Below are 24,277 nucleotides of genomic sequence, written 5' to 3'. Positions count from 1 at the left end.
AAATTCTTGCAGCCAGCTCTAGGGAGGGTCTGTGGAGATCTACCTGTTTATACAGAGACATGTCACTGTCAACCTAAACGATCCATGATCACCAGCACTTAAATCATGAGGTTTGATTTTAAAAAGCAGTGATAGATGTTGAATTTTCACATACTCTTTGGCTGGACATTGACTGTCCAGCTCCTTGTAATGTGGCCAAGACCCTGCTCACTTTCCTCTCTCATTAGCAGGGGGTTCAACCCCAGGGCACCACCCCTTCCTGGCAGCTCATGTTTTACTTGTCCTGCACAAGATCCAGCTCCACAGGAGGTGCAGAAACTAAAATCACTCCCTTTCTGCTTCCTATGCCAGAAGGACAGAGTCAGTCTGTGAGATACACAGCAGGGTAGATTTACATGCACATAAAGTGCACCTGCAGCCAAGACCTTATGGCTCAGCTACATCTGTGTGCAGTAGATGATTCTCAGCAGGATCAGCCTCCATGCAGGACTAGGAGTCCTCACCCCATACTGATGGCTGCACAACACTGCTGGAGGAGAATCCAGTGCTGGAGGAAATGAATGCCAGGGACACGAATCAGATACAGTTTGCTTCTGCTCACTCTTCCCAGGTAAACACTGTCACAGAGTCCAAACACACACCACAGTACCCAGATTTGTGATTTTTATTTTATTTTCATTCTTTTTACAAGCAAGAAAAATGCCTGGATTGAAACAATCAGAATTAATCAGACACCCAAAAAAATTCACCAGGTAATGGCTGTCAGAATGAGCAGCATAGGTTAGGCTGGAGTTAGTCTAAAATCCAACCTGAGATGTGTCCCAGCACCAAAATCCCAAGCCTGAGATGTGACTTTCCAGGTGACACAGGTCTCATTATACCAGGAGCAATAATGCAGCAGCCCCATTGTCCTAAGGCATCTTGTACTAGTGGGATCCTGTGAGCTGAAGCAGTGGACAGTAAGGAAGCAATCCAAGTCCCTGGAGAAATGAGAGTAGAAGAGAGAGTAACCCAGAGAGCAAATAATATGATCCAAATTATCATCTTTGGGATGTTAACAGCTAGGGAGCACAGGCTCTCACTAAGGACTCTAAAGGAAAGGGGTTTTGTTGTTTGATCCAGTATCTTTGTTTTACTCCAGGCCCTCCCCAGAAAGAGAAACTCTTCATACCCAAATATAATATACTGAAACTAGTACCATGAATTCTGCTTAGGGCGTTTCAGATACAGTTCTAGATGAAGAGAACATGCTAAATCAGAGATACACAGGGCTCCAGTGGGACACAGAGAAGTAGATGGGGCGCAGTAGATGGGGCACAGAGGAAGCATGACAAGGCTGTTAGGTCCATACAGGGAGCTGAGGGAAGGATTTGCACCTACCTTAGATGCAGAAGATATTATAGTCAGCCAGGGCCTGCTCCTCTGCAACAGAACAGGAGAGATCTAAGTTATCCTTGCACAGAGTCAGGTGCAAACACCCAGACAGCCCTGGCATCCCACGGCCCCACACTGACCTGGGCTGTAGTAGTCATAAACCCTGACATGGCCTGGCTTCAGGTTGGTCACCTCAATCTCCTGCTCCAGATGCAGGACATATGTGTCAGAGATATGGCTCAGCTAGGGAAGAAAATAAATGACAGCTCACTTATCAGCTGTTCTTTTTACTCCTCACCTGCATTTGATCCTACTAACTGACAATAACAACTCTGTAGACTTGAACACTGGACTTCAAGATGAATCTTGAGTATCCTGATCTGCTAGCCCCAGTCCTGGATTCTCCCAACAATTCTGGCAGTGCCCTCCACTCCTGCAGCTCCTCTAGCAGCACAAACATTACCTTGTCCAAGTAGATGGCAACACCTCGTTGTGTTTTCTCAGTTCTTCTCACAGAGTGCCCATGCTGCAGCTAGGACAGAAGAGAGGAGGAAACAATTTAGTTTTGTCTTTTGAAAGGAAAGTGTGAAACATCCCAACAAGGTTTATCTAAGTTTGAGTGGTCAGATTCTCATCCACTCACTTCCAAATGTATTTTGGACTCTCACCTCTTCAGGCTGATCTCCCTGCAGGGCCACTCAACTCCTGCAAACCCCAAGGACAAGAGCCTAGGCTACTTAGCTGACAGGGATATGCTAAGCTGATTGGGCCCAGAAGGATCACCATCCTCTGGACTCAAAGCAAGAGCCAACAGTATATGTTCAAGTTTGTTGCGTGGCAGAGGGGAAGGGATGGTGAGATTGCTCAAGGAAGAGACAGGCAACACCTTCCTATGCAACCTTCCCTTCTCCTTGGACATGGATGGTCCCACTGATACCACATCCCCACCCTGATTCCACACTTCTTACAGATCCTGGAGCCAAGGCAAATCCAGTCAGTAAGGTCACCTCCAGAATCACCATGTTGGAAGTGGATTTCTTTCCATTGTACCTGGGGAAGAAGATTAAAAGGAGAGTTTCTAGGGGAGAGCATTAAAAAGAGAGTCTCTCCCAGCTTTCCCTTCCCTTTACCACCAGTCCCTGTGTGCAGTGCCCTGAGCCAGGCAGCCCAGCAGGGCTGGGGCTGAGGCAGTTGCTGCTCCCTCTCACAGGGTGCAGAGGATGGCTGCACTACTCTGAGCATCCCCAGTCTGAGCTAAATACTGCACTGCTCTCTCCAGCAAGAGCCAAGGCTCCCCATCTGGCCCTGAAACTGCCTGGTGCATCCATTGCAGCCAAGAAGCACCCCTCAGCTCTCCAGCCATGCCCAGCTTTCCTTCTCAGGTGGGACAAGATCTTTAGAGTCACCTGACATGGACATGGACAGTAACAGAGCGTGTGTTGTTCTTGGTGCAATTGACCGGCTCAGTTTTCACTTGCAAGGCAAAGGATGTTGAGTCTTGTGGGGAGGGTGTGTTGTACCTCAGCACCATCTGCAGGGAGTGACAAAAAAACAGACTAAGACATTGATAATTAGGTTCATGTCATCTATGACACCTTTTTTTCCCACTGGCTACTTGACTCCTGAAGATTGGACCCCAGACAGAGAATGGATAAATGATATGAAGTAAGCACACTCATCCCAGTACCCAAAATAAAGATAATTCAGATTGAAAATCTTCCATGGACTCCTTCTCAAACTTTCAATTGAGACTGTGCAAGTCAGGCACATAGCAGTGGGACCACTATAGAACATTTTCATCTTCCAGTACTCATATTTGGGCAGGTTCTGTCTGTTTCCTCCCACACACAGGTTTATTGCATTGGCACCAGGCTGGGATTCAGTCAACACACATCTCCTTCCACAGAGATGCAAGAGTTTTGGCTTTGACAAGGTGAGGAGATGAGAGTGGACACAGCAGGATCTGTGGGAACCTACCCGAGTAAAGACACAACAGCTGCCATGGGCCTGCACCAAGAACTCGCCCGGGACCTCTGTCAGTGCCACCTCCTGCACCAGCAGCCGGTTCTGGTAGGAGACCTGGAACTTCTTCCCAAAGCCTCCATGGGACCTCACCCTCACTTCTGCATCCCCCTGTGTGCTGTGTGTCAGTGCTGCATACTTAGCCAATGCCTGCAAGGCCACTACTGTGTCCTGAAAAGGAAAACACAAGTACATTTACATCTCTGACACCCAGAGACACCTGAAATCAGCTTCCTGAGGACCTCCATATCCAAGGGCTTCTTTCCCCAAAGCATTTACACTTGCATACACTGTGTGCATATCTTGCAGAGGTTCTTTCTCAAGAAACATCTCCTTTCCTGAGTTACCTGTGTTGAGGCAAAGCCTCCATAGGGATTCTGCTGCCTGGTGAGCCAGGCCATGATGCCAGAGGCGGTGGTGAGGTCAGACTCTGTGACATTTGGCTTGGAGAGAAGGGCCAGCAGGATATAGGCTGTCAGCTCCACATCCACAGACACTGGCTGTGACCAAGGGCTGGTACTGGTTCTGGACTTGGATGAGGCCTGACTCCAGTGGATCTGCCCATCTGGGAAAGGAAGGTAGTAGAGGGAATCTTGAGAGATGTCAGGGAAGTACAGGTCTAGCCTCCTAGACAGAGTGGCTTGTGTCTGCAGAGACCATTGGGTAAACACCTTTTGGTTTGGTCATCACATCACCAGGGCAGCCGAAAACCAATGCATTTTGCAACACCTAACACTCCATATTCCACATCCAGGTGACAAACAAAAACTAATATGCCAATAATCTGCATATGCATTACCTCCTAGTTGTCCAAATTCTGTTTTGCCTTGTTTGCCAGGTCCACTAACTACCTGATACTAGCCAGCTGTCCACTGGCCAGCCCTAAAGGTCAGGGACTAACAAGACATTGGGATCCACAAGAATCCCCAAGCCTCCCAAACCCCAACTTCCACTTCAGGTACCAGAAGAGGGCAAGTGATCTGAAGGAAACCAGCACCACACCATGTGTTGGCAGCACTGTGGCTGGTCCAGCCAGGCTGCGCGTTACCAAGGGCTCAGAAAGGTCACACCTGCCCCTTCTCTGGTGCTGCCCTGGCACCTGCCCCTTCTCTGGCGTTCCCCTGGCACCGAGGCCCCCATACCTGCTCTGATCGCCTTCCGGTCAAGCACATCGAGGAGCTCTTGGGTGCGCTGGGAGTCCTGAGCCAGGGCGAAGGTGTATGCCAGCAGGGCCTGTGTGTAGGTGCTGGCAGCCCTGGGGAGTGCAGGAGCGATGCAGCCCAGAGCCCTGCGCACCACCGTGCTCTGCAGGAGAGAGGCATGCGGTGCTGGTCACACACAAACCAGCCCCTGTGAGCCAGGCAGACCCTGGGACACAAGCAGAAGCATGCACTGGCATGTGCCAGCACAGAGAGCACCCCGTTCATTCCCTCAGGTGATGCTGTGCTCGGACCTGCACTCTGTACCAGTGCAGCATCACCAGCAGTGTCTCCAGCCCTTGGTGGAAGGTGCTTGACAGACCTCCCCCCTGAGTTGGTTTTGGGCTTCAGCAGTGCTTTCTCAGTGAAATGAACACCTTTCCTGAGGGAATAACACCACTGTGTCTTACCTTCCCAGTCCAAACACAACAGCAGCAAAACCACACAACTGCAAATGCACACGCACAGCCTGCTGAGCAGGGCGACTGTGTTTAATTCACCTCCACAGTGAATAATTGTACTTTTGCTGAAAAAAGGGTGACCTGAAGGCAATCTATTGCCAGAAAGAAGGTTATTTTCCATCTGTCTTCCTTTTTTTTTTTTTTTTTTTTTTTGCCTAAGCCCACTGCTTTCCATTCCACTGAAAAGCATTGGTTTTTCACTTACTTTTCTGATTTCCAGAGAACTCCGCTTCTCAATGTCTACAATTGTGTTTCTCCATCAAGTTAATTGATTTTTTATTTGCCTGTACCACAGCCTCCCTCTTATTGTTATTACTTAAGCATGCAGTTCCTACAGCAGTCCTTTCCCAGACTTCTGCTTTTTTTTGTGAAGCTAAACCCTATTAGGAGCTACATTATGTCTATTTACTTGACTGTGGAAGCAGCTCCACCCACCTCAAGATCAGCCTTCAGCTGTATAGGACCAGGGAATTCATTCCTGGGAAATTCCTGAGAATTCCATTTACAGCTCATTCCTGGGAAATGGCCAACACAGTATCTAGCCATGAAGTCCAGAGGTCCTCAGTAGTTTAAACTCGTCTTTTCCCTGCTAGGGATGTCCTCCTCAAAGAGATAGCTTTTCCTGAGAAGCTGTAAAATCTTCCTCACCCACCCTATTACTTTGGCCACAAGTCTCTCTAAGGTGCTCTGTTGCCTGCCCTAGTGTTACCACTAAGCTCTTTAAGATTCAGACCATAAGTCAAGAGCATGGCAAAGAATCCCAGTATTTACCTGTGGTGTTGCTCCTGCCTCCAAGTACGCAGCAGTGATGTAGGCAGCCAAGAGGACTTCCCCATCTACGCCTCCCTAAAAAAAGCATAGACATCCAAAAAGCTGGGAAAATTAACAGGCAAATACTGAAGCTTTTCAGGAGAGGTGTCACCTATCCCTGGCTTGCTCCATCTCAAGAATGCAGTAAAACACAGACAAGAGAATTTCAACAATTACCAGCACACTTGGCAAGAACTGCTTGGTGTTGTCCTTCAAGGTGCACTGGCTCTTACCTTCATGAAAGTGTGGAAAAGTTGTCCCACATTTTTGAAGCAACCACTGGGAAGCTGGTGGAATTCCAGCCAGGTGAGAGCAGCTTGGATAATCTGGTTGTCCAGGTAAATGTACGGCTTGGCTTGGACAAAGCATTTCACCACAAATGCAGTCAGCCTGATTGAGGATAACAGAAAAAAAGGCATGAAAGAAGGAAGAGAGAATAAGAGAGAGACGGAATGCATGAAAGAGCAGGAAGAATGAGTAGAAAGAAAGAATCTAAGCAGAAGTTGAGGAAAAAAAGTGGGAGTTTTAAACTGGTGGATCTCTCTTTACCTATTGTGCTATTTCTGATGTGCTGGATCGAGGTCAATTCATCCCCAGGACTGGGGATGCCTAGCCACTGGGGTGCCCTAGTCCACAAAGGTTCTAGAACACTTTGGATCCAATAGGACAGCAAGGGTTTTGTGCTGGAAGCAGAAAGCTGCCCACCTCCTGTCTGTCAGAGAGCAGGTAGACAGCAGGGAGAGAGCCCAGGGCTTACCAAGTATTACCATACTCATCCTTGATACCAAATTCACTGTAGGAGCCATCAGGGTGCTGATACTGCAGCTGTATCTGGTACCCTGAGAAGCAGGACAGGACATGAGTGCTCACAGAGGTATTTGCAATAAGACTGCTGTGAAGGCATGGGTTGGTGGAGTGCTCCAGGTGGGAGTAGGAGCCTGGGATGTTGGACACAGGGGAAGGCAGAGGGGCAAGGTGGGGTCTGTTGTGCTCACCATTGCGCAGGAATCCTGCTGCCCTGTCCTTGATCTCAGGGCTCAGCTGCCTCGTCTTCTCCAGGTACTGCAGCACATAGACAATGGGGGCAAACAGCACCATGTTCTGCTCCCCACAGCCGTGAGGCAGCTGCACCAGGTGGTCCAGGTTCTGCAATGCCACCCCCATGAGGTCCCCTGAGACAAAACATCAGCACCCTGACCACCTCCTGGGCAGTAGGATCCTCCTCCTACCTGTGACTGTTCCCCGCAGTGCACCAAGCAAGGTAGGCCCAGCACAGCAGTGTGAGGACACCTCTGTCCAGCCACCTTAACAGTTCCACTGTGTCCCTCATATGAACTGTACACATTCCCATCCTGGCAGGGAAGCTCATTAGCACAACACTCTCTCCCTTGCTGCGTGTTTTAGGTTGTCAGTAATCAGGAAACACAGCCACACACGTGGGAAGAGCAGGGCAGTGGAGCTTTGGTAACCTCAGAATAGGTGTGGGGCAGTTTGGGTTTGGGCTTTCCTAGGGCTAAACTTAGATATTTGCAAGGATTTGCAAGGTACTACCATAGCTTAACTCCTTACCGGTGACTGAGACGGTGGCTCTGACTGAACCTTCCACCACATTTAGAGGGAGCACCAGGGACACAGACTCCTCTGCTGGATTCCCTGACACCAGCCAGGGAAGGTGTGGAGAGAGCAAAAAGAAATAGATTCTGATGAAAAAAGCCTTCAAAATCCCCAGAAACTGTTCAAGGTTGTTCTGTGATAACTTCCCATTTTCCTGTCACAGAGGCTGTAAATCCCTTCAAAAGTCCATGTCTCATTCCACCCTTAACTTCCTGCATCCACCCCATGGTAACTGTGCAATCCTAATGCCCCTCTTTATAAAGAGGTTGAGAGGATTTTCTCCTGAAAACCCTCAAGGGTCAAAGCCACCTGTTATTCTCTACAGAAGTTACTCCATCTCATGTAACATTTCAGTTGCAGGCTTGTCTTCTCAATGTTCCTCACGCTGTCAAAATCAGCTGATGGCCCCATCATACACGATAAAATTCAAGACAGGAGCAGCAATCCTAAGCCATGTCCTCCAGCCTTACCATGTTGAGTAGTTTGGTTTTATTTCCACAGGTGAAAAAGCGCTCAAGCTGTCACATTATTGCCAAGGATGTTGATGGTAAAAGACTGGACCTCCCCACATCCCTGCCTAGGAGAAACCCTAGCTGGCACCACAATTAGAGTACACTTCTGTTAGCTTCATCATGGGAACGGAGAAAATAGTTCAACAAGTGGAAATACCCAGAAGATGGTTAAGCAGGAAGAGGGGGATGAACAGAGTGAAGGAAGAAAACAATCCATCTACCTTTTTCAGGACACAGGATGGAGCTGTGAGTCTTTTCTACCAACACTCCCTCTGGCTGTTGGAATATATAAAAGTAGCATTTTAATGAGCACCCAAGAGACAAATGGGATTACAAGTGGATTAGAAGAAGGTATCAGAATCCTGGTTCAGGGTAGACAGTCATCTGGAGTATCATCATTATCACATAAAAATGCAAACTACTTTCAATCATTTTCTCTTCAGATCAGAAACTAGCATGCATTTTCAGAATACCCTAAATTCTGAATACCTGTGAAAATGCTAATGTAAGTTTCAACAGAAAACTCAGGAGGTAAGGACATAAAAGAATGTTTGAAGTTTTCCATGGTATGAAGTGGAATGTCCCTTTACCTTCTACGTTCATCAGCCCAGGCTGAGCCCAGCTCGGGCCCTGAGATGATAATCACACATTTGAATAGCAAGGTGTAGCTCCCAAAATTAACACACACGAAATCTGGGAATTGCACAAAACCTGCTTTGAGACTTAGGTAGCAGAACAGCTTGACTGACCCGGACTTGAATGAGTCTGGTGATGATGTCTTTCTGTCCTTGTTTTGGGACAAATGGTGTTGCCTCGCCACAGAGCTCCTTGGTGGCCACAGCCTCAGTGCTGAGGGTGATGTTCATGAGCCCTGAAAATAAAACACATTTAGGTGCATAAGACACCTTCTGAGGAAGCACTTCCCATTAATACAGTAGACATCACCTGCTGACAACAAAAAATTATATCAGAGCCCTATATGTTTCTGCACCTCCTAGCACAGGCTTGTTAGTAACCCTGACCATAAGATAAGTGCAAATAAGTGCTCTCTGGGTAACAGAGCAAACAGCTCCTCACTCTATGTCAGCTCTTACAAAACATCCCCACCTTGGTCCCACCCCTTCCCAATTCCACCACCCCACCTCCCTGTGCTTCTCACCCAGCTGCTCAGCTGTGACACTCCACTGAAAGGTCTTGGCTTCCCCAGCACATAAGCAGCTGCTGTAGACACAGCCTTTGCATGGCTTCAGCTGGAAGTGTGCAAACTCCTCCACGGTCACTTGGATCTGAAGGGGCAGCAGGGATGCAGGTGGCAATAAATAAACATCAACAACACAAAAAGGAAGCCTACAGAGGGTGGAAGCAGGGGAACAGCCTGAGAGGAATACACACAGATTGTTTGATTAGCCAGGGATCAGGCTGGGAAAGCTAAACTCCTGCCAACCTGGCCAGGGTTATCAGGGGCAACAAGTGTGTCTGTGTTTGTGCTTGGGATTGCCAAGCCAGGTGCAGGACCTTGCACTTGGCCTTGCTCAATTTCATGGGGTTTGCACAGGCCCAGCTCTCACACCTGACAAATGTGCTTCCTTATTTATCTTTTTAAAAGTGGGGGTAATGTTTTGCCTTTTCCAGTCAGAGGTAACGTCAATGAATTGCCATGACTTCTCAAAGGGGATTTGGAACTGGATGACCCTTAAGGTGCCTTCCCCCATGATTCCATGATCACAGGCCACAGGTGTCAGCCACATCGCGCTTTTCTTGCAGAGACCATCAGGGCTCACCTACCCTCATGCATTGCTGCACATTGTTGAAGACTGTGGCCTTCAAGTTGAAGGTCTCACCCTGGACCGCAGAGGATGGCAGTGGCAGCTCCACAAGAAAGGGCTTGGAAACAATCAGCCGGGAGGCTGGAGCAAACCCAAAGCCATTACGTCCTGTGCAGAACATTCCTGCTTTCCATTCTGTGATGGCATCAGGCACGGTGACAGTGATACTCTTGTTCCCACTGGGACTGGAGAGAAGTAGATAGTGACAGAAGCATTTATTGGACTGATGCCATATGCCAGGCCAGGTGACCTGCTCTGTGTCCTTCTCTGCAGAGCACCCCATCCCCTCACCTCACTCCAGCCCCTACTGAACCTGCAAGCCCTTGCAGGTCACAAGTAAGTATTGACAGAACACCTGGGTCAATATGTTACATAGCTGGAAGATGCCATCAATCACAGACAGCAGCTGTCCTTTGCACATCTAAAAATGGCTTACAGATATCAGCAGTCCTATTCTTCTTGGCCTAGAAATGGAGAATCAGAAACCAGAAACCGGCAGAGCAGCAGGACTAGCAGCAGTAGGGTTAGCAGACGAGGCTGATCTGGCCATTCTCTGTCCTGTGAGAAACTGACAGCTTAAAGCTCAACATTAGGGCAGGGCAGAGACTCGTCCTGTGCACACATCAAAACTTTTGAGAGGAGCTGGCTGTTCTGCAGCTTCCACCACAGCTGACACAAAAAAGTAGACATAGCTAAAGATACTGGTATTATTTGGCTTATTTCACCATGCATGGACAGGAAGGCAACACACACAGCATAGACACCTGTTGATGGCTCAGATCAGGATGGTGGAGAAGAGGAAATACCTGCTGCTAGGGGTGAAGAGGTGTATGTATCTTTAAGGACAGTGGAGGTGGGAGAGAGCAGATGTTGATGGGAAATATGCTCAGGATCTAGCCTGAGCATATTTCAGTCTTCAGAGAACACAGAAGAAAATCTTGAAGTCTCAGATGAAAAATCTTTAAAAGCTCTCTCGGCAGACCCTGTGTACATACTGAGACTTTTTCACTGGACACAATTTTCAGTCCTGTGAAGGACTTTATGGACATGAGCTTCCCCTGGATAGCAGGATACATCTGTGAGCTCATTTGGGGAAATGCAAGCCCACAGGACTACCAAAAACAGAGCGTGGATAGTAAACTAAGCTGTTCTGCTGCACCTCATGCTTTTCCATCTTCCTATGCCAGCCACTTCTCATGGATGACCAGCACTTCTAGTAGAGAAAAATGCATTTAATGTGTACATCAGCTCCAGCAATGAACAGCCTACAGGTATGAGCCCCATTGTGTCTGTCCTGAAGTGTCTTGCACAGCTGCCTGTGATCTAAACTCAGCTGCATCTGCAGCCACTGGCATCTGGCACTGGCATCTGCTGCCACTCCAGCCACACAAAATGACCCAGACTAAACCCCCGCTGCTCAGTTTACTCACCCCACGGAATATAAATCCCACAGCCAAGTTTCGTGAACATGCTTGTGTCTTTTCTCTTCAGCTGAGGAAAAAGGTGGAAACATAGTGGGCTGATACGTTGGTATCAGATGCTCTGTGGGAAACAAGACCTGTAATCACCATGGGGTCCTCAGGTCCTGGTTCAGAGCAGAGCAGCTCCAGCACAGCTCAGGCTGCAGCAAATTCTTTCAGCTCTTGGGAACTATGGCAACAGAACAAAATGTGCTGTCCCAAATTTTAAAATCTCTTGCCTCATTTCAGATGTCAGAGGTGCTTTGGGCTTTATTTGCACGTAGAGGCACCATAGGACAGGCAACATTTACCCTCACTCCAGAGATAAAACGTGGGATCCAGACATCCCACTAACAGCCCTCACATTAGCACAACAGGTTTATGGACAGAAAACCCTTTTTCTCTTCCATTTACACTTACAGTAAGTGCTGCCTCTTGGCTCAAACCCAGGACCACTTTCACATGAAAGACTAAGCCTCCCATGTAAGAAGAAACAGCTGGCAAATGCTTACTATTATACACTTTATGGGGCTGGGCAAACGTCAGCATGGGCCTGGAAATGGACATTCCTGTTCCCCGCAGCATAGTTGTCAATGGAGTGGTTGGACATACTCTGGGTTTCTTGATATTGGTGTTGGACATAATTTTCAATCCCATTTCCTGTAGGAAAAAAATAATCACCAGAAGATCTCTCCTCTCCTCTCCTCTCCTCTCCTCTCCTCTCCTCTCCTCTCCTCTCCTCTCCTCTCCTCTCCTCTCCTCTCCTCTCCTCTCCTCTCCTCTCCTCTCCTCTCCTCTCCTCTCCTCTCCTCTCCTCTCCTCTCCTCTCCTCTCCTCTCCTCTCCTCTCCTCTCCTCTCCTCTCCTCTCCTCTCCTCTCCTCTCCTCTCCTCTCCTCTCCTCTCCTCTCCTCTCCTCTCCTCTCCTCTCCTCTCCTCTCCTCTCCTCCATTTGCACTGCCCCCTCATGCAGTGGGGACTTGGCTGTCCTCTGTATTCTCTTGCTTCATTTTAAGAAGGAATAATTCAGTCCCCCAGCAATGGACAAACAAGGTCTTCTAAGGTAATTCATCTGGCCTGAGTCAGCCAAATTTATTCCTTTTCAGACACATGGTCATTTGGGTACTATGTCTTCTCTGCCTGCAGGGTGCAATTGCTCATGCTATGAAGATTAAACAAATTGTGTGAAACCTAATTAAAGTAATGAATAATCCTTGGCATCCTAAATCACACAACCCAAGTGCGGCAACCACACAATGATTTTTCCTTATAGATTTCAAGTCACCTGTTCGAATGACAAGAGGGTTACAAGGGCCTAAACTGTTCACCATCCCGTCTGCAATGGTATCCCTTGGATATTGGTAAAGCCAGGGATCACATTTCCCTCAGTTCATTAATTATCTCAACCCACCAAATCAACCATTTTTACCCTGAATGCTGTAAACACATCGGGCTCATTAGAATTTGGGAACCCGCATGAACGATCGTCTTCAGACACTTGGCGAGGATACCTGGAGTTATAAACAGATGGGAACAGCCCATAGATCTGAGAAAGCAAGGAGAAAAAAAATCAGCGCAAATTAAACCTGGCATTCCCTTCCTCTCACGCATCCAAGGCCCGTTTGAGTTGCTTCTGGCTACTGTGTATGAACGAGTGCCAGAAAGCCCAGGATTGCTGTCACTCCTCCTGGGCTCTCCTCTGATAGTGCCAGCACAGAAGCTATTTTACCACTGAGTGATGCTCAGCATGTTCCTTAATCCCTAACCCCTACCCATCCACACTGGGAGTGCTGCTGATCCCTCCAGGCCATGCTTTCAGTTCCTGGAGTTAGGTTCTGCAGGGGCCTCCCTCTGCCTCCTGTCAGTAGGGAAGGGAAAGAGTCAGAGCAGCCTCGCTCACCGAGTGGCTGCTCAGTTCTCTTCCTGGCTTCATCCAAAAGGCACTTGGATCCACAGCCCAGACAGCACACGTGGAGCCAGGAGCTGCCTGCAGGCGGAGGCTAACCTGTGAGCCAGGAAGAGTCTCTGGCATTGAGAAGCCCAGCTCCACCTGGACGGGAAGAACGCAGGCAATACTTGAGTGACATTTCTAAGGGTGGCCACCCCACCACTTCCCAAGCAGGGGAGAGAGCCACATCTTTGGAAGAGAGTTTCCAAAGACCTGCCTTGGATGGAAACCCAAGGAACCTCCCAAGGACCCCCAGAAGGTATTAAAAAAACACCACATTGAGGTTCTAACAGGAAAGATGGCAGAGGGGGAGCCATCAGCATGCATCTGGAGACATCCCCGTGTCAGAGCACAGCTCTCTCTGCCTTATCCAGCAAAACAGCCAGCCATGGTCACACACCTCACAGCTGTCTTATGAAACCCCTTCTTCTGGGGTCCCAGAGCTAAAATAAGCCTAGTCCTTATCTCCAGGCTCTTTGTGGGATATGCCTCAGTTTCCTGAAACTCTTCCTGTTCTTGCTTGAATCTGACTGTCTATGCCAAACAGCTCTGGAGCTGTGGAGCAGGGGTAATGCCCTCTCAGAAATTCACTTTCGGAGTGCAAGACACAGATAAGAAAGCAGATTCCCAAGGATGTCACAATGACCAGATGCACTCAGCCCTTTCTGGATGGCCAGTAAAATCCACTTCTTCCATCATCCACTTTCAGATGTCATCCCAATACCACGTACTAGCAATTCTGATTGTCTGCTGCAGCAGCAGAGCAGCCCTGAGCTCTCCTGGGAACTGCACAAATGACCTGTGTTGGGCTGGATTATCTATGAACCTACCAGGCTGCAGTTGCCTATGGAGACAGACAGCAACTCTCTGCCTTTCCCAAACATTGCAGCAGCCCCCACAATGCTGAGCCTACACTTGCTCCAAACATCACAGCACACCTCACCAATCACCAACTGCAGTTCATGTGACAGCATCACACACAGTATCAGACACACACGGCGACACAGCTCTCCTTTCATGGCAGCACACACATCCACGCTCACACATTTAGTCATAGCCTCGCACACAAACCCTACCTTGTTTCTGAAACACGTGGAGACACTGAAGATGGTAGAATCGGCAATGATTTTTCCATTAGGGAAGATGACATAAACAACAAGTCTTGGAGCTGGGGCATAGGTCAAGCTGAACGTAAGAGGGATGGAGAAGGAGCCTTCCAGCACTAGATGGAGAAGAGAGGAAATAAGAGGAAGTAGATTTGGTAGTGAAAATAGTCTCTGATCAGCTTTGCCATTCTGCAGGTGCCTGTTTAAATCCTTTCCTCCTTTAATGAAGTCTTTCAAGACCAAAAAGGTTTCTGGAGACTACTGAAACAAACAGCACATTTCTGGATCTGGTATTCAAGAGTAGCAAAAGACTTTTCTGTTTACTGTCTTGGGGACATGAAACAGTACTTTGGAGTTCAAGCTTGGCTCGACGAAGAATGAGAGTCTCAGATATCTTTCAAAGCCTCCTCTCACCCAACATCTCCCATCCCAACACCAACAAAGAGGTGACCTTGTGCCAAAATACTTATAATTCAGGTTTTAAAAAACAAGAACTGGAGAAATAGGCAACAGTGGGTCAACAGACATCAAAATTATAAGATGTGGCATCCCAATGAAACAGATTATTTGTAGGCCCGGTTGCTATGGAGAGTGAGGCTACAGCTTCATGCTGCTTGCCGAGCAGCAGCAAAAGGACACTTGAAGACAACAGAGGATGAGCCTGTAGACTGGGAAATGCTGAGTATTCTTCTCTTGGTACAAAGCAGGAGGGCAAAGGGAGCATGAAATCTGGAAAGGCACAGTGCTCTGATGCAGCACACAAGTGGAGCCACCCCTGCACTGCAGGATGTCCAGATAAGAGTGGATGCCACAGACCACTGAGTGCTTGCTAGACACTGAGGAGTGCACTTACTTCTTGGCAGCCCAACCCAGACAGTCTGCTGACCTGCATGGACTATCCCTCTTTTCCCTGTGACCTGGAGAAGAACACAGAAATGGATGGTCACATAGTTACATAGCCTTTGTGACTAAGAAGATCAAAGGAACCCTGAAATTAAATTGGGACATTAAATTGGGGTTGGGGAAGGAATATTAACTTTATTTGCTCTCAGCTAGTAAGGAGAGTTCAGGAGTGAAGTGACTTGGGAAAGGACAGGTAAGGCCAATACCTGCCCTGCACCTGTGCGGAGCCTGAAAAAAAGGTTCTGCCTTTGTTGCTATTACTGCAGTACCAGGATCAAAACCAGGATCCAGTTCCATGAGGACTGGAGGAACTTCTTGTCCTGGCCTGAGCCAAGACCATCAAATATCAGGTCTGACCCTCTAAGAAATGCTGATCTTGGTCCTTCAGCCGTCACCCACTAGCAGTTTCCCAGAAACTCACAAAGTAGGAGAAAATGACGCGTTTGGGCCCATGTTCCAGGTCTTCCTCATGAATTCTGAAGTCCACCTGGACAGACTGAGTTTTGCCACAGGGCATTGTCTCTGGCACACGGACGATAGAGAGGAAGCTCCTGCTGGTGCTGTAGAATGGTTGTATGAAGTAGGAGGCTCGCTGGAAACTCACGTCAGCTGTCCCAGGCTCTCTGTCCGAATCTTGGTGCAGGACACTTGCCTGGTGAGACAAAAACAACAAGCCACTTAATTTCTCTAGTTAAGCAAGTCAGCTGCAAATCACCTTGGTAAGACAATCTGAGCAATGTCAAAGGACAGATCTCTCTGTGGAGAGCTCATGAGGAAAGCAACCGGGACCTGGAGAATAAGATCTCAGAGGGAGAGCCAAGATCTCAGCCAAGATCTAGAACATGCTGAGGTGTTGAGGTCTGAGTCACTCTCCCTCAGGAAGGAACAAGGAAGATGTCTGTGGGCCAATAAATAGCTCTGACGTGCAGACATACACCTGCCACAAGACACACCCTTCCCTACTTACCTCCAGGGAGGCCAAGGTGCTGTTCCAGGCAGAGGTGTCCAGGCTGAATGAAGCTGTTCCAGAGTCCCCAGTTATGTACTTCTGCCTAAATTGCTGCTCAGCACAGTTTACTACGAGGAGGACTTCTTTGTTCTTCAGTGCCTTGCCTTGGTAATCAATTACTTTAATCTGAGAACATCATGGGGAGCAAAAGAAGTGCAGAAGAATCTAATTAGCAGACAGAATCTCTGGCTTCCCCAAGTCAGGAGCAGTGTTCCCAAAGACAGCAAGATCACTCTTTCAGTCACTAATAATTTTATCAACACTGCCACTGCTCCTGGAAGAAGACTTCCTAGCTGCTGAAAATCCATGTTTGGGTTCACACCCCACATATTAAAGCCCATAGCTGTTCCCCCTCATGGGTTGTTTGGTAAATGGCAGTCTTGGGTGTTATTCTGACTTTGGACAATTCAAGAGTTTTGTCTCTGGGAGTCATATGTGCCCTCTCAGGCCCTTGGCTAGAGATGGGCTGATAAAACACAGTAAGTAAAGGTTACTGTGAAATATTGCTCATGCTCTCCCCTTCAAAGAACTGAAACTGGGAATTACCTTCCCTCTGTACATCTGTCCAGGATGGTAGTAAGAATTGACATCATCAAACAAGGCCATCCCGCCAATCCTGGAGATAAGTAATTTGTGGGAAGCATTGACCTGTATCTCTGAATGAAAGCAGCAAGACAGAAACATGAGAGAGGGAGCAAGAAAGCCAAGCACTCCTCAGCAATTTCCCTGCAGAGTGACCCACTGGTAATATGGATGGACACATCCAGCTGCACACACATTTCACGTCCCAGTGACAATCTGCCCAAGATTCTGGGTATCTGGTCTGGGAGGTTAGATAGAGCCCTAGTGGAAGGCTCAGATCCCTTGCTAGCCTGAAAGTCTCCTGTGCTTTTGGTCAGATCAGCACATCTTCATGTGCCTCTTCCCAGGCACCAGAAATTCCAGAGTTACCTGTGGCATCCTCCACCAGCGAGGCCTCTACAACTATGCTGTCCCGATAGTACCGAAAGTCTCGGCTGAAGGAGGACAGGCTCACGTTTGTGGAGAAGCAACCTGCCTCATCTGTCTGAAAGCACAGAGAGAAGAAACAAGGTCTGAGCAAGGCACTTGGGTTAGAAGTTATGGGAGTGGCAGAGGAGCAGCGTCACAAAACCCCTGCTCTCAGGGTGCTTTGCCTTTTGGCATTGCAGCCCAGGATGTGGAGCAGGCACATGATGATGCCCAGTCACTGTCATCAGGCACAGCTGATGAGAGGCAGCACAAGGAGCAGTGGCCAAGCAGCCAAAACATTGGGTTAACATTGCTATCACTTCAGCTAAAGGACCCATCAGCCTTGTCTTACCCTGAGGCTGAACACAAATGCCTCTGAATACAGCTCAGCTCTTCCTAAGCGTCTCACCTGGTTGCTGAATTTGTGACAGAGATCAGGTTTGGAAGAACTGGGCAGGAATGGGGCTATCTTCTGACAAAGGCTCACATGAACCATCCCCTGGATGCTTTTGCCACGAGTGTATCTGTTTGTGGGAGCAGGGAAAGGAAGATACAGTCACACACAGTGGGAGGATGTATGGCTTGCTTTCCGTGGCCCCAGAGACCACTCACTGCTGGATATTCACAATACAGCACAAGAGTGGCAGCCATACAGCAAGCCCAGGAGAACTGACCCAGCAAGTAGGGTCAGGTCAGGGCTCTGCAGTGATGGGAGATCACTATGATATAATTAGCACCAAACTGAACTATTTTGGGTAACTAGAGTGTTGTAGATGCTGACTGCATTATATATCAGCATTGCCTGCAATAACCCCAGGATGCACTGAAGGCATTCATCATCTTGTGAGCAGAAACATGGGTGATTAAGAAAGTGCCTTCTATTTAAAAATTCACCTTTACATGGGGTTAACTGTAGTGTTGTCCGTGGGTCATAGCCGCGGCAATTCCCTTTTGCCTCCCTCTAGTTTCCACTTGAGCATAATGTGGAAAAGCTTCCCATCATTTCCCATGAGTTTGTTCTTCAGGGAGGTGAACACCACATATCTGCTATGACCTGTTCCACAAACAGTTGCTTGTCAAAGGGTAGGCTGTTCCCCCAGGTTTTATATGTGGAGATTGGTGGAGTGTTTTTAGAAAAGGGGCATTAGAGTATCAGATAGTTACAGGAATGTTTTTTCTTGCCTTAGGGTGCCAACAGCTGCCATGGAAGATTCTGGCTTCCTGTGACTGAAGTGTGGTAAACTCACCCTTAGCTCCTCATGGTTACCCATCCAGCTTGTGCATATCAGGCTAGAAATTAACACAGGGCCATCCCTCCAGTCAGAATCCTCACCTGCCACATACCCGGAGCAGGAAGGTTGTATCTAGTGCATAAATCTGATTTGGTGCCTCAAAGATCACTTCAAATTCTGGCAGCACTGGAAGGGAAAAACAGAACTGTAGGAAATACAGGCCAGGGACAGCCTTCACAAAGAATTAACATAAAAGCAGACCATGGTGGAATAAGGGACAGGAAATGGAGAAGGAAGGTGCTGAGAAGGGGAAAGGAAAGCTTTTCCAGGTATTTTTAACATATTTGTGTGTAGACCCTGGATGATTTGCTCTTTCCCAAACTAAAACCAAACATGCCCATGTCCCTCCACTTCTGACAGCTATTTTCACCAGCCTCCCAATACAGTTGATTAAGAAATTAAAGTGAAGTGAGAGGGCACTGGACTTCATAGTCTCAGGAAAAGTCCATCCCAAATTGCCTTGTTTTATCTGACTTTGAGATCCATAGGAATCGGCTGTGTCAAAGGTCTGGAGCCATGCACAATATTCCTCCCACACACCAAGGTCCCAAAGTGGTCTCTTCTCCTGAGCCTCAGCTCAGACTCTCTCTGTGACAGATGCTACTAGTTTTCCCATTTGCTCCTAGGATGGTTGTTGAGGAATATGCATCCTTCTTCCTGGAGCAGGAGTGCAAGGTGCTCTCAGCAGTGCTCATACCACGCTCCCTGACGGAGAAGCTGCCGTAGGCTCCGGCACTGGTGATGTTGATGACGTACATTCCCAGCAGGGGCTCGTCACTCAGCTGGAAAGACAGGTCTGCAATGCCATCCCGAGGGACCACGTTCTGCCACTGCTCTATCTGGTTGTTCTTAGGGTCCTGCACCCACAAGAAAAGACGAGTTGTTCCAGCATCTCACTGAAACTGGGATTCAGGATTTCAGTGTTGTAAGCTACCAGGTTCTATAGATAAGGAAATGAGGTTTGGTATAGACTAATCAGGAAATCTTGAAGACACGATAATGCTCAGATTCTGCTCCCAACATCTGAGCCTCTTTCTACACTTATTTAAATTCTGATCTTAAGCAAAGATTCTTAGCAGTTCTAACTTTCTTTCATAAGAATCTAAGTTTTCTATTTAGCCTCTTGCAAGTCTAGAACAACAGATTTCTACTGGGAGCATAACCTCAAAAAAGTGCATAAAAAAGAAGCTGAAAGGAGTATGTTTGTTTAAGAATTTAACATCCAACAATAAAAAAAAGGTCTACTATTCCACTTAGAGGTCTGTCAAATCTACCAGAAACTGAATATGAACAGCACAATGAAATGACTGCCATCACCGTTACTCTAACACGAGATTTCAGCATCACTCACCAGGAGAAACAGGGAAATCTGGGGAGGAAAAAATGCAAAAACATTAGAAAAGAGAAACATATGCCAGCACCACACACAAGGTACTTCAGACTCAGAGCCCTCTCTGAAGGATGTGCAGCTGGTGATTTGGAAACTGAAGAGCACTGACAACAATACAAAGTAAAACAAATGTCACCAAAAAGGAGAAATACCAGGTGGGTTCATTACAGTAAGGTCTGGAGAAAGGAAAAGGAAAAACAAATCTGGAAGTTACAGAGCACTTGCTAATGACTTCTTGACAGAAAAACTCAGAAGTCTCTACCCAAACAAATCTAGCTCTGGTTCAGGTGTGGTCTTAAGAGGGCTACAGAGGAATAGGATCACATAATTTGGAAAGAACCTCTCGAGGCCACCTAATCCAATACCCTGCTGAAGCATGTCTTCCTGAGCAGACTGCTCATAGCCTTCTCCAGTTGGGTTCTGAATATCTCCAATGATGAAAATGCTTTTCCTGGACATAGTTCCACATTGTCGCAATCAAAAAGTTTGTCCTAATGTCTAAACAGGATTTCCCACATTCCAGCTGGTAGGGTGCAGATTAAAAGCACCCTTCTACACAAGAAGGAGAACCTGATTTACAATCTATTCACTCCCCCTGTGACACCATCACATCAGGAATCAGTATGTCCCATACATGCAGTTGCCTGACTATTCTACCAAGATAAGCAAGAGACACTCACACCTCTGCCATCTTCCTGGCAGTTACTATTCCCCTGTGCACGCTCATAAAACCTGCCAGAGGTGAATGCGGAAAAGTTGGAGCTTTGGGAGATGGGCAAGGTGGAAAGGAGGTAGGATCCATGCATGGCGCAAGGCAGCCTCTTCCACAGCCCCCAGGACTCACCGAATCGTTGAGTGCAAGGAATTCCTCATCCAGAGTCACAATGCGAAATTTCACTGAAGGCAAGGAAATCAGGGAATATGTTATCAGATCACTGTTTTTTCCCCACAGATCCCTGTTCCATTGCTTCCCCATTCTTGACACACTTGTAGTAACATCTGCACTAACATTCCCACATGTAAGGTACCATGGACATGGTTGTCATTATCTATTGCCTCCTGCAACTCTACAGTCATCACAAGCCAGACACTATAAACACTGAAAACACCACTCAGCAAGAGACATGGTCTCAAAGCCTTCTGCTAGGGCTGTTCATGCACTTCAGGGCATCACAGTCTTTCCATATGGTGCAACCAGCAAAAAGCCTAGGACCCTCAGCTGCTCCCACTGGCATCTCACCTGTCTGCCCTGGTTCATAGATGGGCTTGTCTGTTTGGATGATGGTGCCATTCCTGCCCTGGCAGATCAGGACCTTTTTCTGCTCCTCAATATTGACCCCGTCTCCTGTGATGGTCAGTTTTACAGTGGCAACCTCCTCTGTGCCATCAGCTGGAGGGGCAACCTGTACAGAGAGAGAGGAGAGCACACAGGCCCCAGGTAATCTTCTGGGAATATAGTGGAACAACTAACCAGTTCCCTCCCACTGTGCCAGGAGGGAACAATCACCAACAGCCTCTGAAACCAGATCACAGCCAGATCTCACACAGTCCTACAGGAACAGCAGGAGGCCTTGCATGTCATGGAATCTGTCCTTTTTCCCACTGGTGACAAGCAAGCACCTGACACTCAAAGTCTTCAGACTTGCTCAGGAAGACAGGCACATGACAGGAAAGTGGGAGATGGCAGCAGAGAATCAAATGCTAGGCTTTCAGAACTACCCAGCACTTACAAGCAAGAAATCCAAAGTAGAAAACACAACCAGAAAGATTCTGGACACCAAAGACTCCAGCAGCCTCAGCACAGATTATACACTATAACAGAAAGGATATTGCTTAGACATGTCTGCCTTAATCCCAGATCTTTGCTAAGTTCTCACCAACAATAAATAACCTCTAGGATGCTGTTTAGAAACAACAAGCATATCTATTTCCATCCAATTAGTCTTCAGTAGCTCCCAAGTGCTGAATTGTGCCTGACTTGAGGTACTACAGAAATTGCAGTATGCCCTGCAAGACACCATTTCCCCAAGCTTCAGCTGTGAACCTGCACAAGTCCTTCAGAAAGAGCTAAAGCTGCTTCATCTGGTCTATAATGGAGGGGAAGGACACAGAACTCTGGCAAATGACAGGAAAGTGGGAGGCAGTAGCAGAGAATCAAAAGAGAGATCAAGCAGTTGCACAGCCAATTTTAACTCTGATTAAACTCTAGCAGATTTTAACAAATGTAAATTCCATTTAAAAATTAGATTTAGAAAGGAAATTCAGTGTTAATCAACAGACTATGTTGGGCTGTGCATCTCCAGACACCACCCATTCCCTTCCTGAAAGGCTCACACCAAGACAAAGTAGACCCTACCCACATCACCCCTGGTTAGGGAGTAACACAAGCATTTTCCTAAAAGGAAAATCAGTGATGGCGTTTATCTAGGGTGGCTCACCCAGAACTTAGTGCACAGGAAAGTCTTCTTCTTGTGGATGGTTTCTTGCATTAAGAGCTCCTGTCCTGCAGAGCGCTCCAAGGCCAGATTCACTTGAATTTTTGCATCATGACAGGTGATATGGAGGCAGGCAACCTGGGTGGATGGGTACCGGAGAGCTGCAGGGATCACCACCAGGTAATGTCTGTGGTGGGGGAAGACAGCAGAGGTGGTATCAGTTTGAGGTCTCAAGAGGTGTAAGGAAGCTGCCCTGCTGTGGCCCACTACTGCAGAATCCCTCAGCAATGGGCCCTGGCTTCCATCAACATTAAAAAGCAACAGTCAGCCCAGCAAAGTGGTTGCTTCACTGAAACTTGAGAAATATTGATGCTTGATTACCTTAAGTATAGCCCTATAATCTATTTCAAACCCCTTATTCCAGTAATCTCCTGAACTCTCCAAAAACATCCCATGCAGTCTTCAGAAGAAGTGATTTCATAGCCTTGCAGTCTAGACACCGATAATTTGATCTGGCATTGCAACCGCAGAGCAAACATCTCTGGGCTTAATGTCTGACCTGGAAGTCCCCAAAAAAGCTGGCCTGTACTGATCTGCAGGAGTCAGACTAAAGCATGGGAGACAAGGTATATGACTCAGCTACTCCTTGGGGTGACCTGATAGAGCAGGAAGCATGAGAGCTGATGGCACGGGATCTGGCCCATGTAACCAGACTGATGCCTTCATGAAAAAGACTGAAAGAGGAGTTCAGCATCACTCACAGTTGGTGAGAAGCAGCTGCAGCATGGAACAGAAGGCTCAGGAGGATGGCTATCCTCATCCTGGGGGCTCTTGCTGCCCAGTCTCAAATGGCTCCCTTCCTCTGAAATCTCTGAGGCTGTTTATAGGGGGGGTAATTTTTTTCTAGCACAGGCTAAATGAAGAGGTGGGATATGGGGAGGAGCCAGCCTCTGCCTCTCTCCTGACATTCCACACAGGCAGCTGTAAGGATAAGCCAATAGCAGCCACTTTGGCTGCCATCCACCAGTTCAGAACATCCCCTCCTGCAAGGTTGCCATGGAGACACCTGACCAAATGGACTTCTCATGGCAAAAAAAACAGTGAGAACTTTGCTGATCAGTGACCCAGGCCAGGTCCTGATCACTTGTCACTTGCATCCCTTTGTTTCAGCTGGAGATGGATTGCTGCTGTGCAGCCTGCAGCAAGAGCTGCCCCCTGCACACAGCACTCATTCAGGACAGAGATCAGGAGCTCTGGATCAGCTTAGGGAGACCTGGATCTCCTTAGGCTTGAGAATGGAGCGAATCCTTCCATGTGGGTAAGGAAGCACTGCAACGACACTGGCCCCAGCCAGTAACCACCAATGAGCTAATGACTTTGTCTTTTCCTTCCCTGCATACCATGAGGAAAATGGGAACAAATACTGGCCCACAGAGATCTCCACCAGAGCCCTGCAACACCCATTAGTCATGGCACCATCTGCAAGGAGGGGCCTCAGGAATGGCTTCCACTTCTTCATTACTCATGTCTGGGTCTAAAAGGTCTGGAATCCAGGGATACAGCTTTTTGGTTCCACTTTTGAACCTGAGGGTTGGGTTAAAACTTACAAATTAAATATGTGGGACATTTTGTAAGCACTGATGGCAGCCTGTACAGTGGGCAGACAATTGTCCTGGTTAACCAGTTTGGCCTGCAGAAAAGCAGAGTCACCACATAAACTGCCTGCTGTGAGCAGTCCACAAACTAATCTGAGTCTTGTGTGAGACAGCATTAGTTAGGCTGAGCTGAAATGTACAAGGGGGTGTCCTAATAATACAGACAGGTACAGTTCTGTGCCTGGAAATATTTCCCAGTGCTGTTTAATAGTGCCAGTGCTGCCTAAGCTTTCCATACCTGCGTCCCAACATGATGTTACTCAAGCAGGCAGT

The 24,277-nt window shown here is 47.8% G+C and overlaps 1 protein-coding gene across 3 annotated transcripts; it reads right to left on the bottom strand.

Annotated features, from left to right (window-relative positions):
• Positions 1–656: 656 nt before the first annotated feature.
• LOC116992089 (alpha-2-macroglobulin-like protein 1) lies at positions 657–23,357 on the bottom strand. 3 transcript variants are annotated; one of them, XM_033051289.1, is made up of 36 exons: positions 23,111–23,357; positions 22,353–22,536; positions 21,155–21,317; positions 20,759–20,811; positions 19,876–19,893; positions 19,222–19,381; positions 18,566–18,650; positions 17,642–17,756; positions 17,194–17,308; positions 16,789–16,898; positions 16,201–16,368; positions 15,655–15,885; positions 15,184–15,247; positions 14,301–14,446; positions 13,177–13,326; positions 12,706–12,822; positions 11,791–11,938; positions 11,249–11,360; positions 9,778–10,003; positions 9,152–9,278; positions 8,742–8,863; positions 8,214–8,268; positions 7,436–7,519; positions 6,862–7,038; positions 6,624–6,705; positions 6,100–6,256; positions 5,828–5,902; positions 4,539–4,701; positions 3,744–3,961; positions 3,352–3,567; positions 2,781–2,905; positions 2,343–2,424; positions 1,838–1,906; positions 1,515–1,617; positions 1,381–1,422; positions 657–980 (listed from the first exon to the last, which is right to left on the bottom strand). In XM_033051289.1, exons 1-35 carry the CDS (start codon positions 23,167–23,169, stop codon positions 1,382–1,384), a joined length of 4,320 nt encoding a protein of 1,439 aa, XP_032907180.1. In that variant the 5' UTR covers positions 23,170–23,357; the 3' UTR covers positions 657–980; position 1,381. The 3 variants fall into 3 exon arrangements, with proteins under 3 accessions (XP_032907180.1, XP_032907179.1, XP_032907181.1); XM_033051288.1 differs by having other exon boundaries at positions 6,624–7,038; XM_033051290.1 differs by lacking the exons at positions 17,642–17,756; positions 19,222–19,381; positions 19,876–19,893; ... (2 more) ...; positions 22,353–22,536; positions 23,111–23,357 and having other exon boundaries at positions 6,624–7,038; positions 18,566–18,646.
• Between the last annotated feature and the right edge of the window lie 920 nt (positions 23,358–24,277).

The sequence above is a fragment of the Catharus ustulatus genome, chromosome 2 (assembly GCF_009819885.2).
Source record: "Catharus ustulatus isolate bCatUst1 chromosome 2, bCatUst1.pri.v2, whole genome shotgun sequence".
Classification (NCBI taxonomy): Eukaryota; Metazoa; Chordata; class Aves; order Passeriformes; family Turdidae; genus Catharus; species Catharus ustulatus.
The sequence above is the reverse complement of the archived record's forward strand: the minus strand, read 5'-3'. Positions and strand labels throughout refer to the sequence as shown.

Excerpts from the sequence above, each read along its gene's own strand:
- LOC116992089 (XM_033051288.1), bottom strand. The coding sequence starts at position 23,169 with ATGAGGATAGCCATCCTCCTGAGCCTTCTGTTCCATGCTGCAGCTGCT. Across the intron at positions 16,899-17,193 it reads GCTGGTGGAGGATGCCACAG|AGATACAGGTCAATGCTTCC; the intron begins GTAACTCTGGAA and ends GCTTTCATTCAG. Across the intron at positions 10,004-11,248 it reads TGGGATTTATATTCCGTGGG|TCCCAGTGGGAACAAGAGTA; the intron begins GTGAGTAAACTG and ends ACTTCTCTCCAG.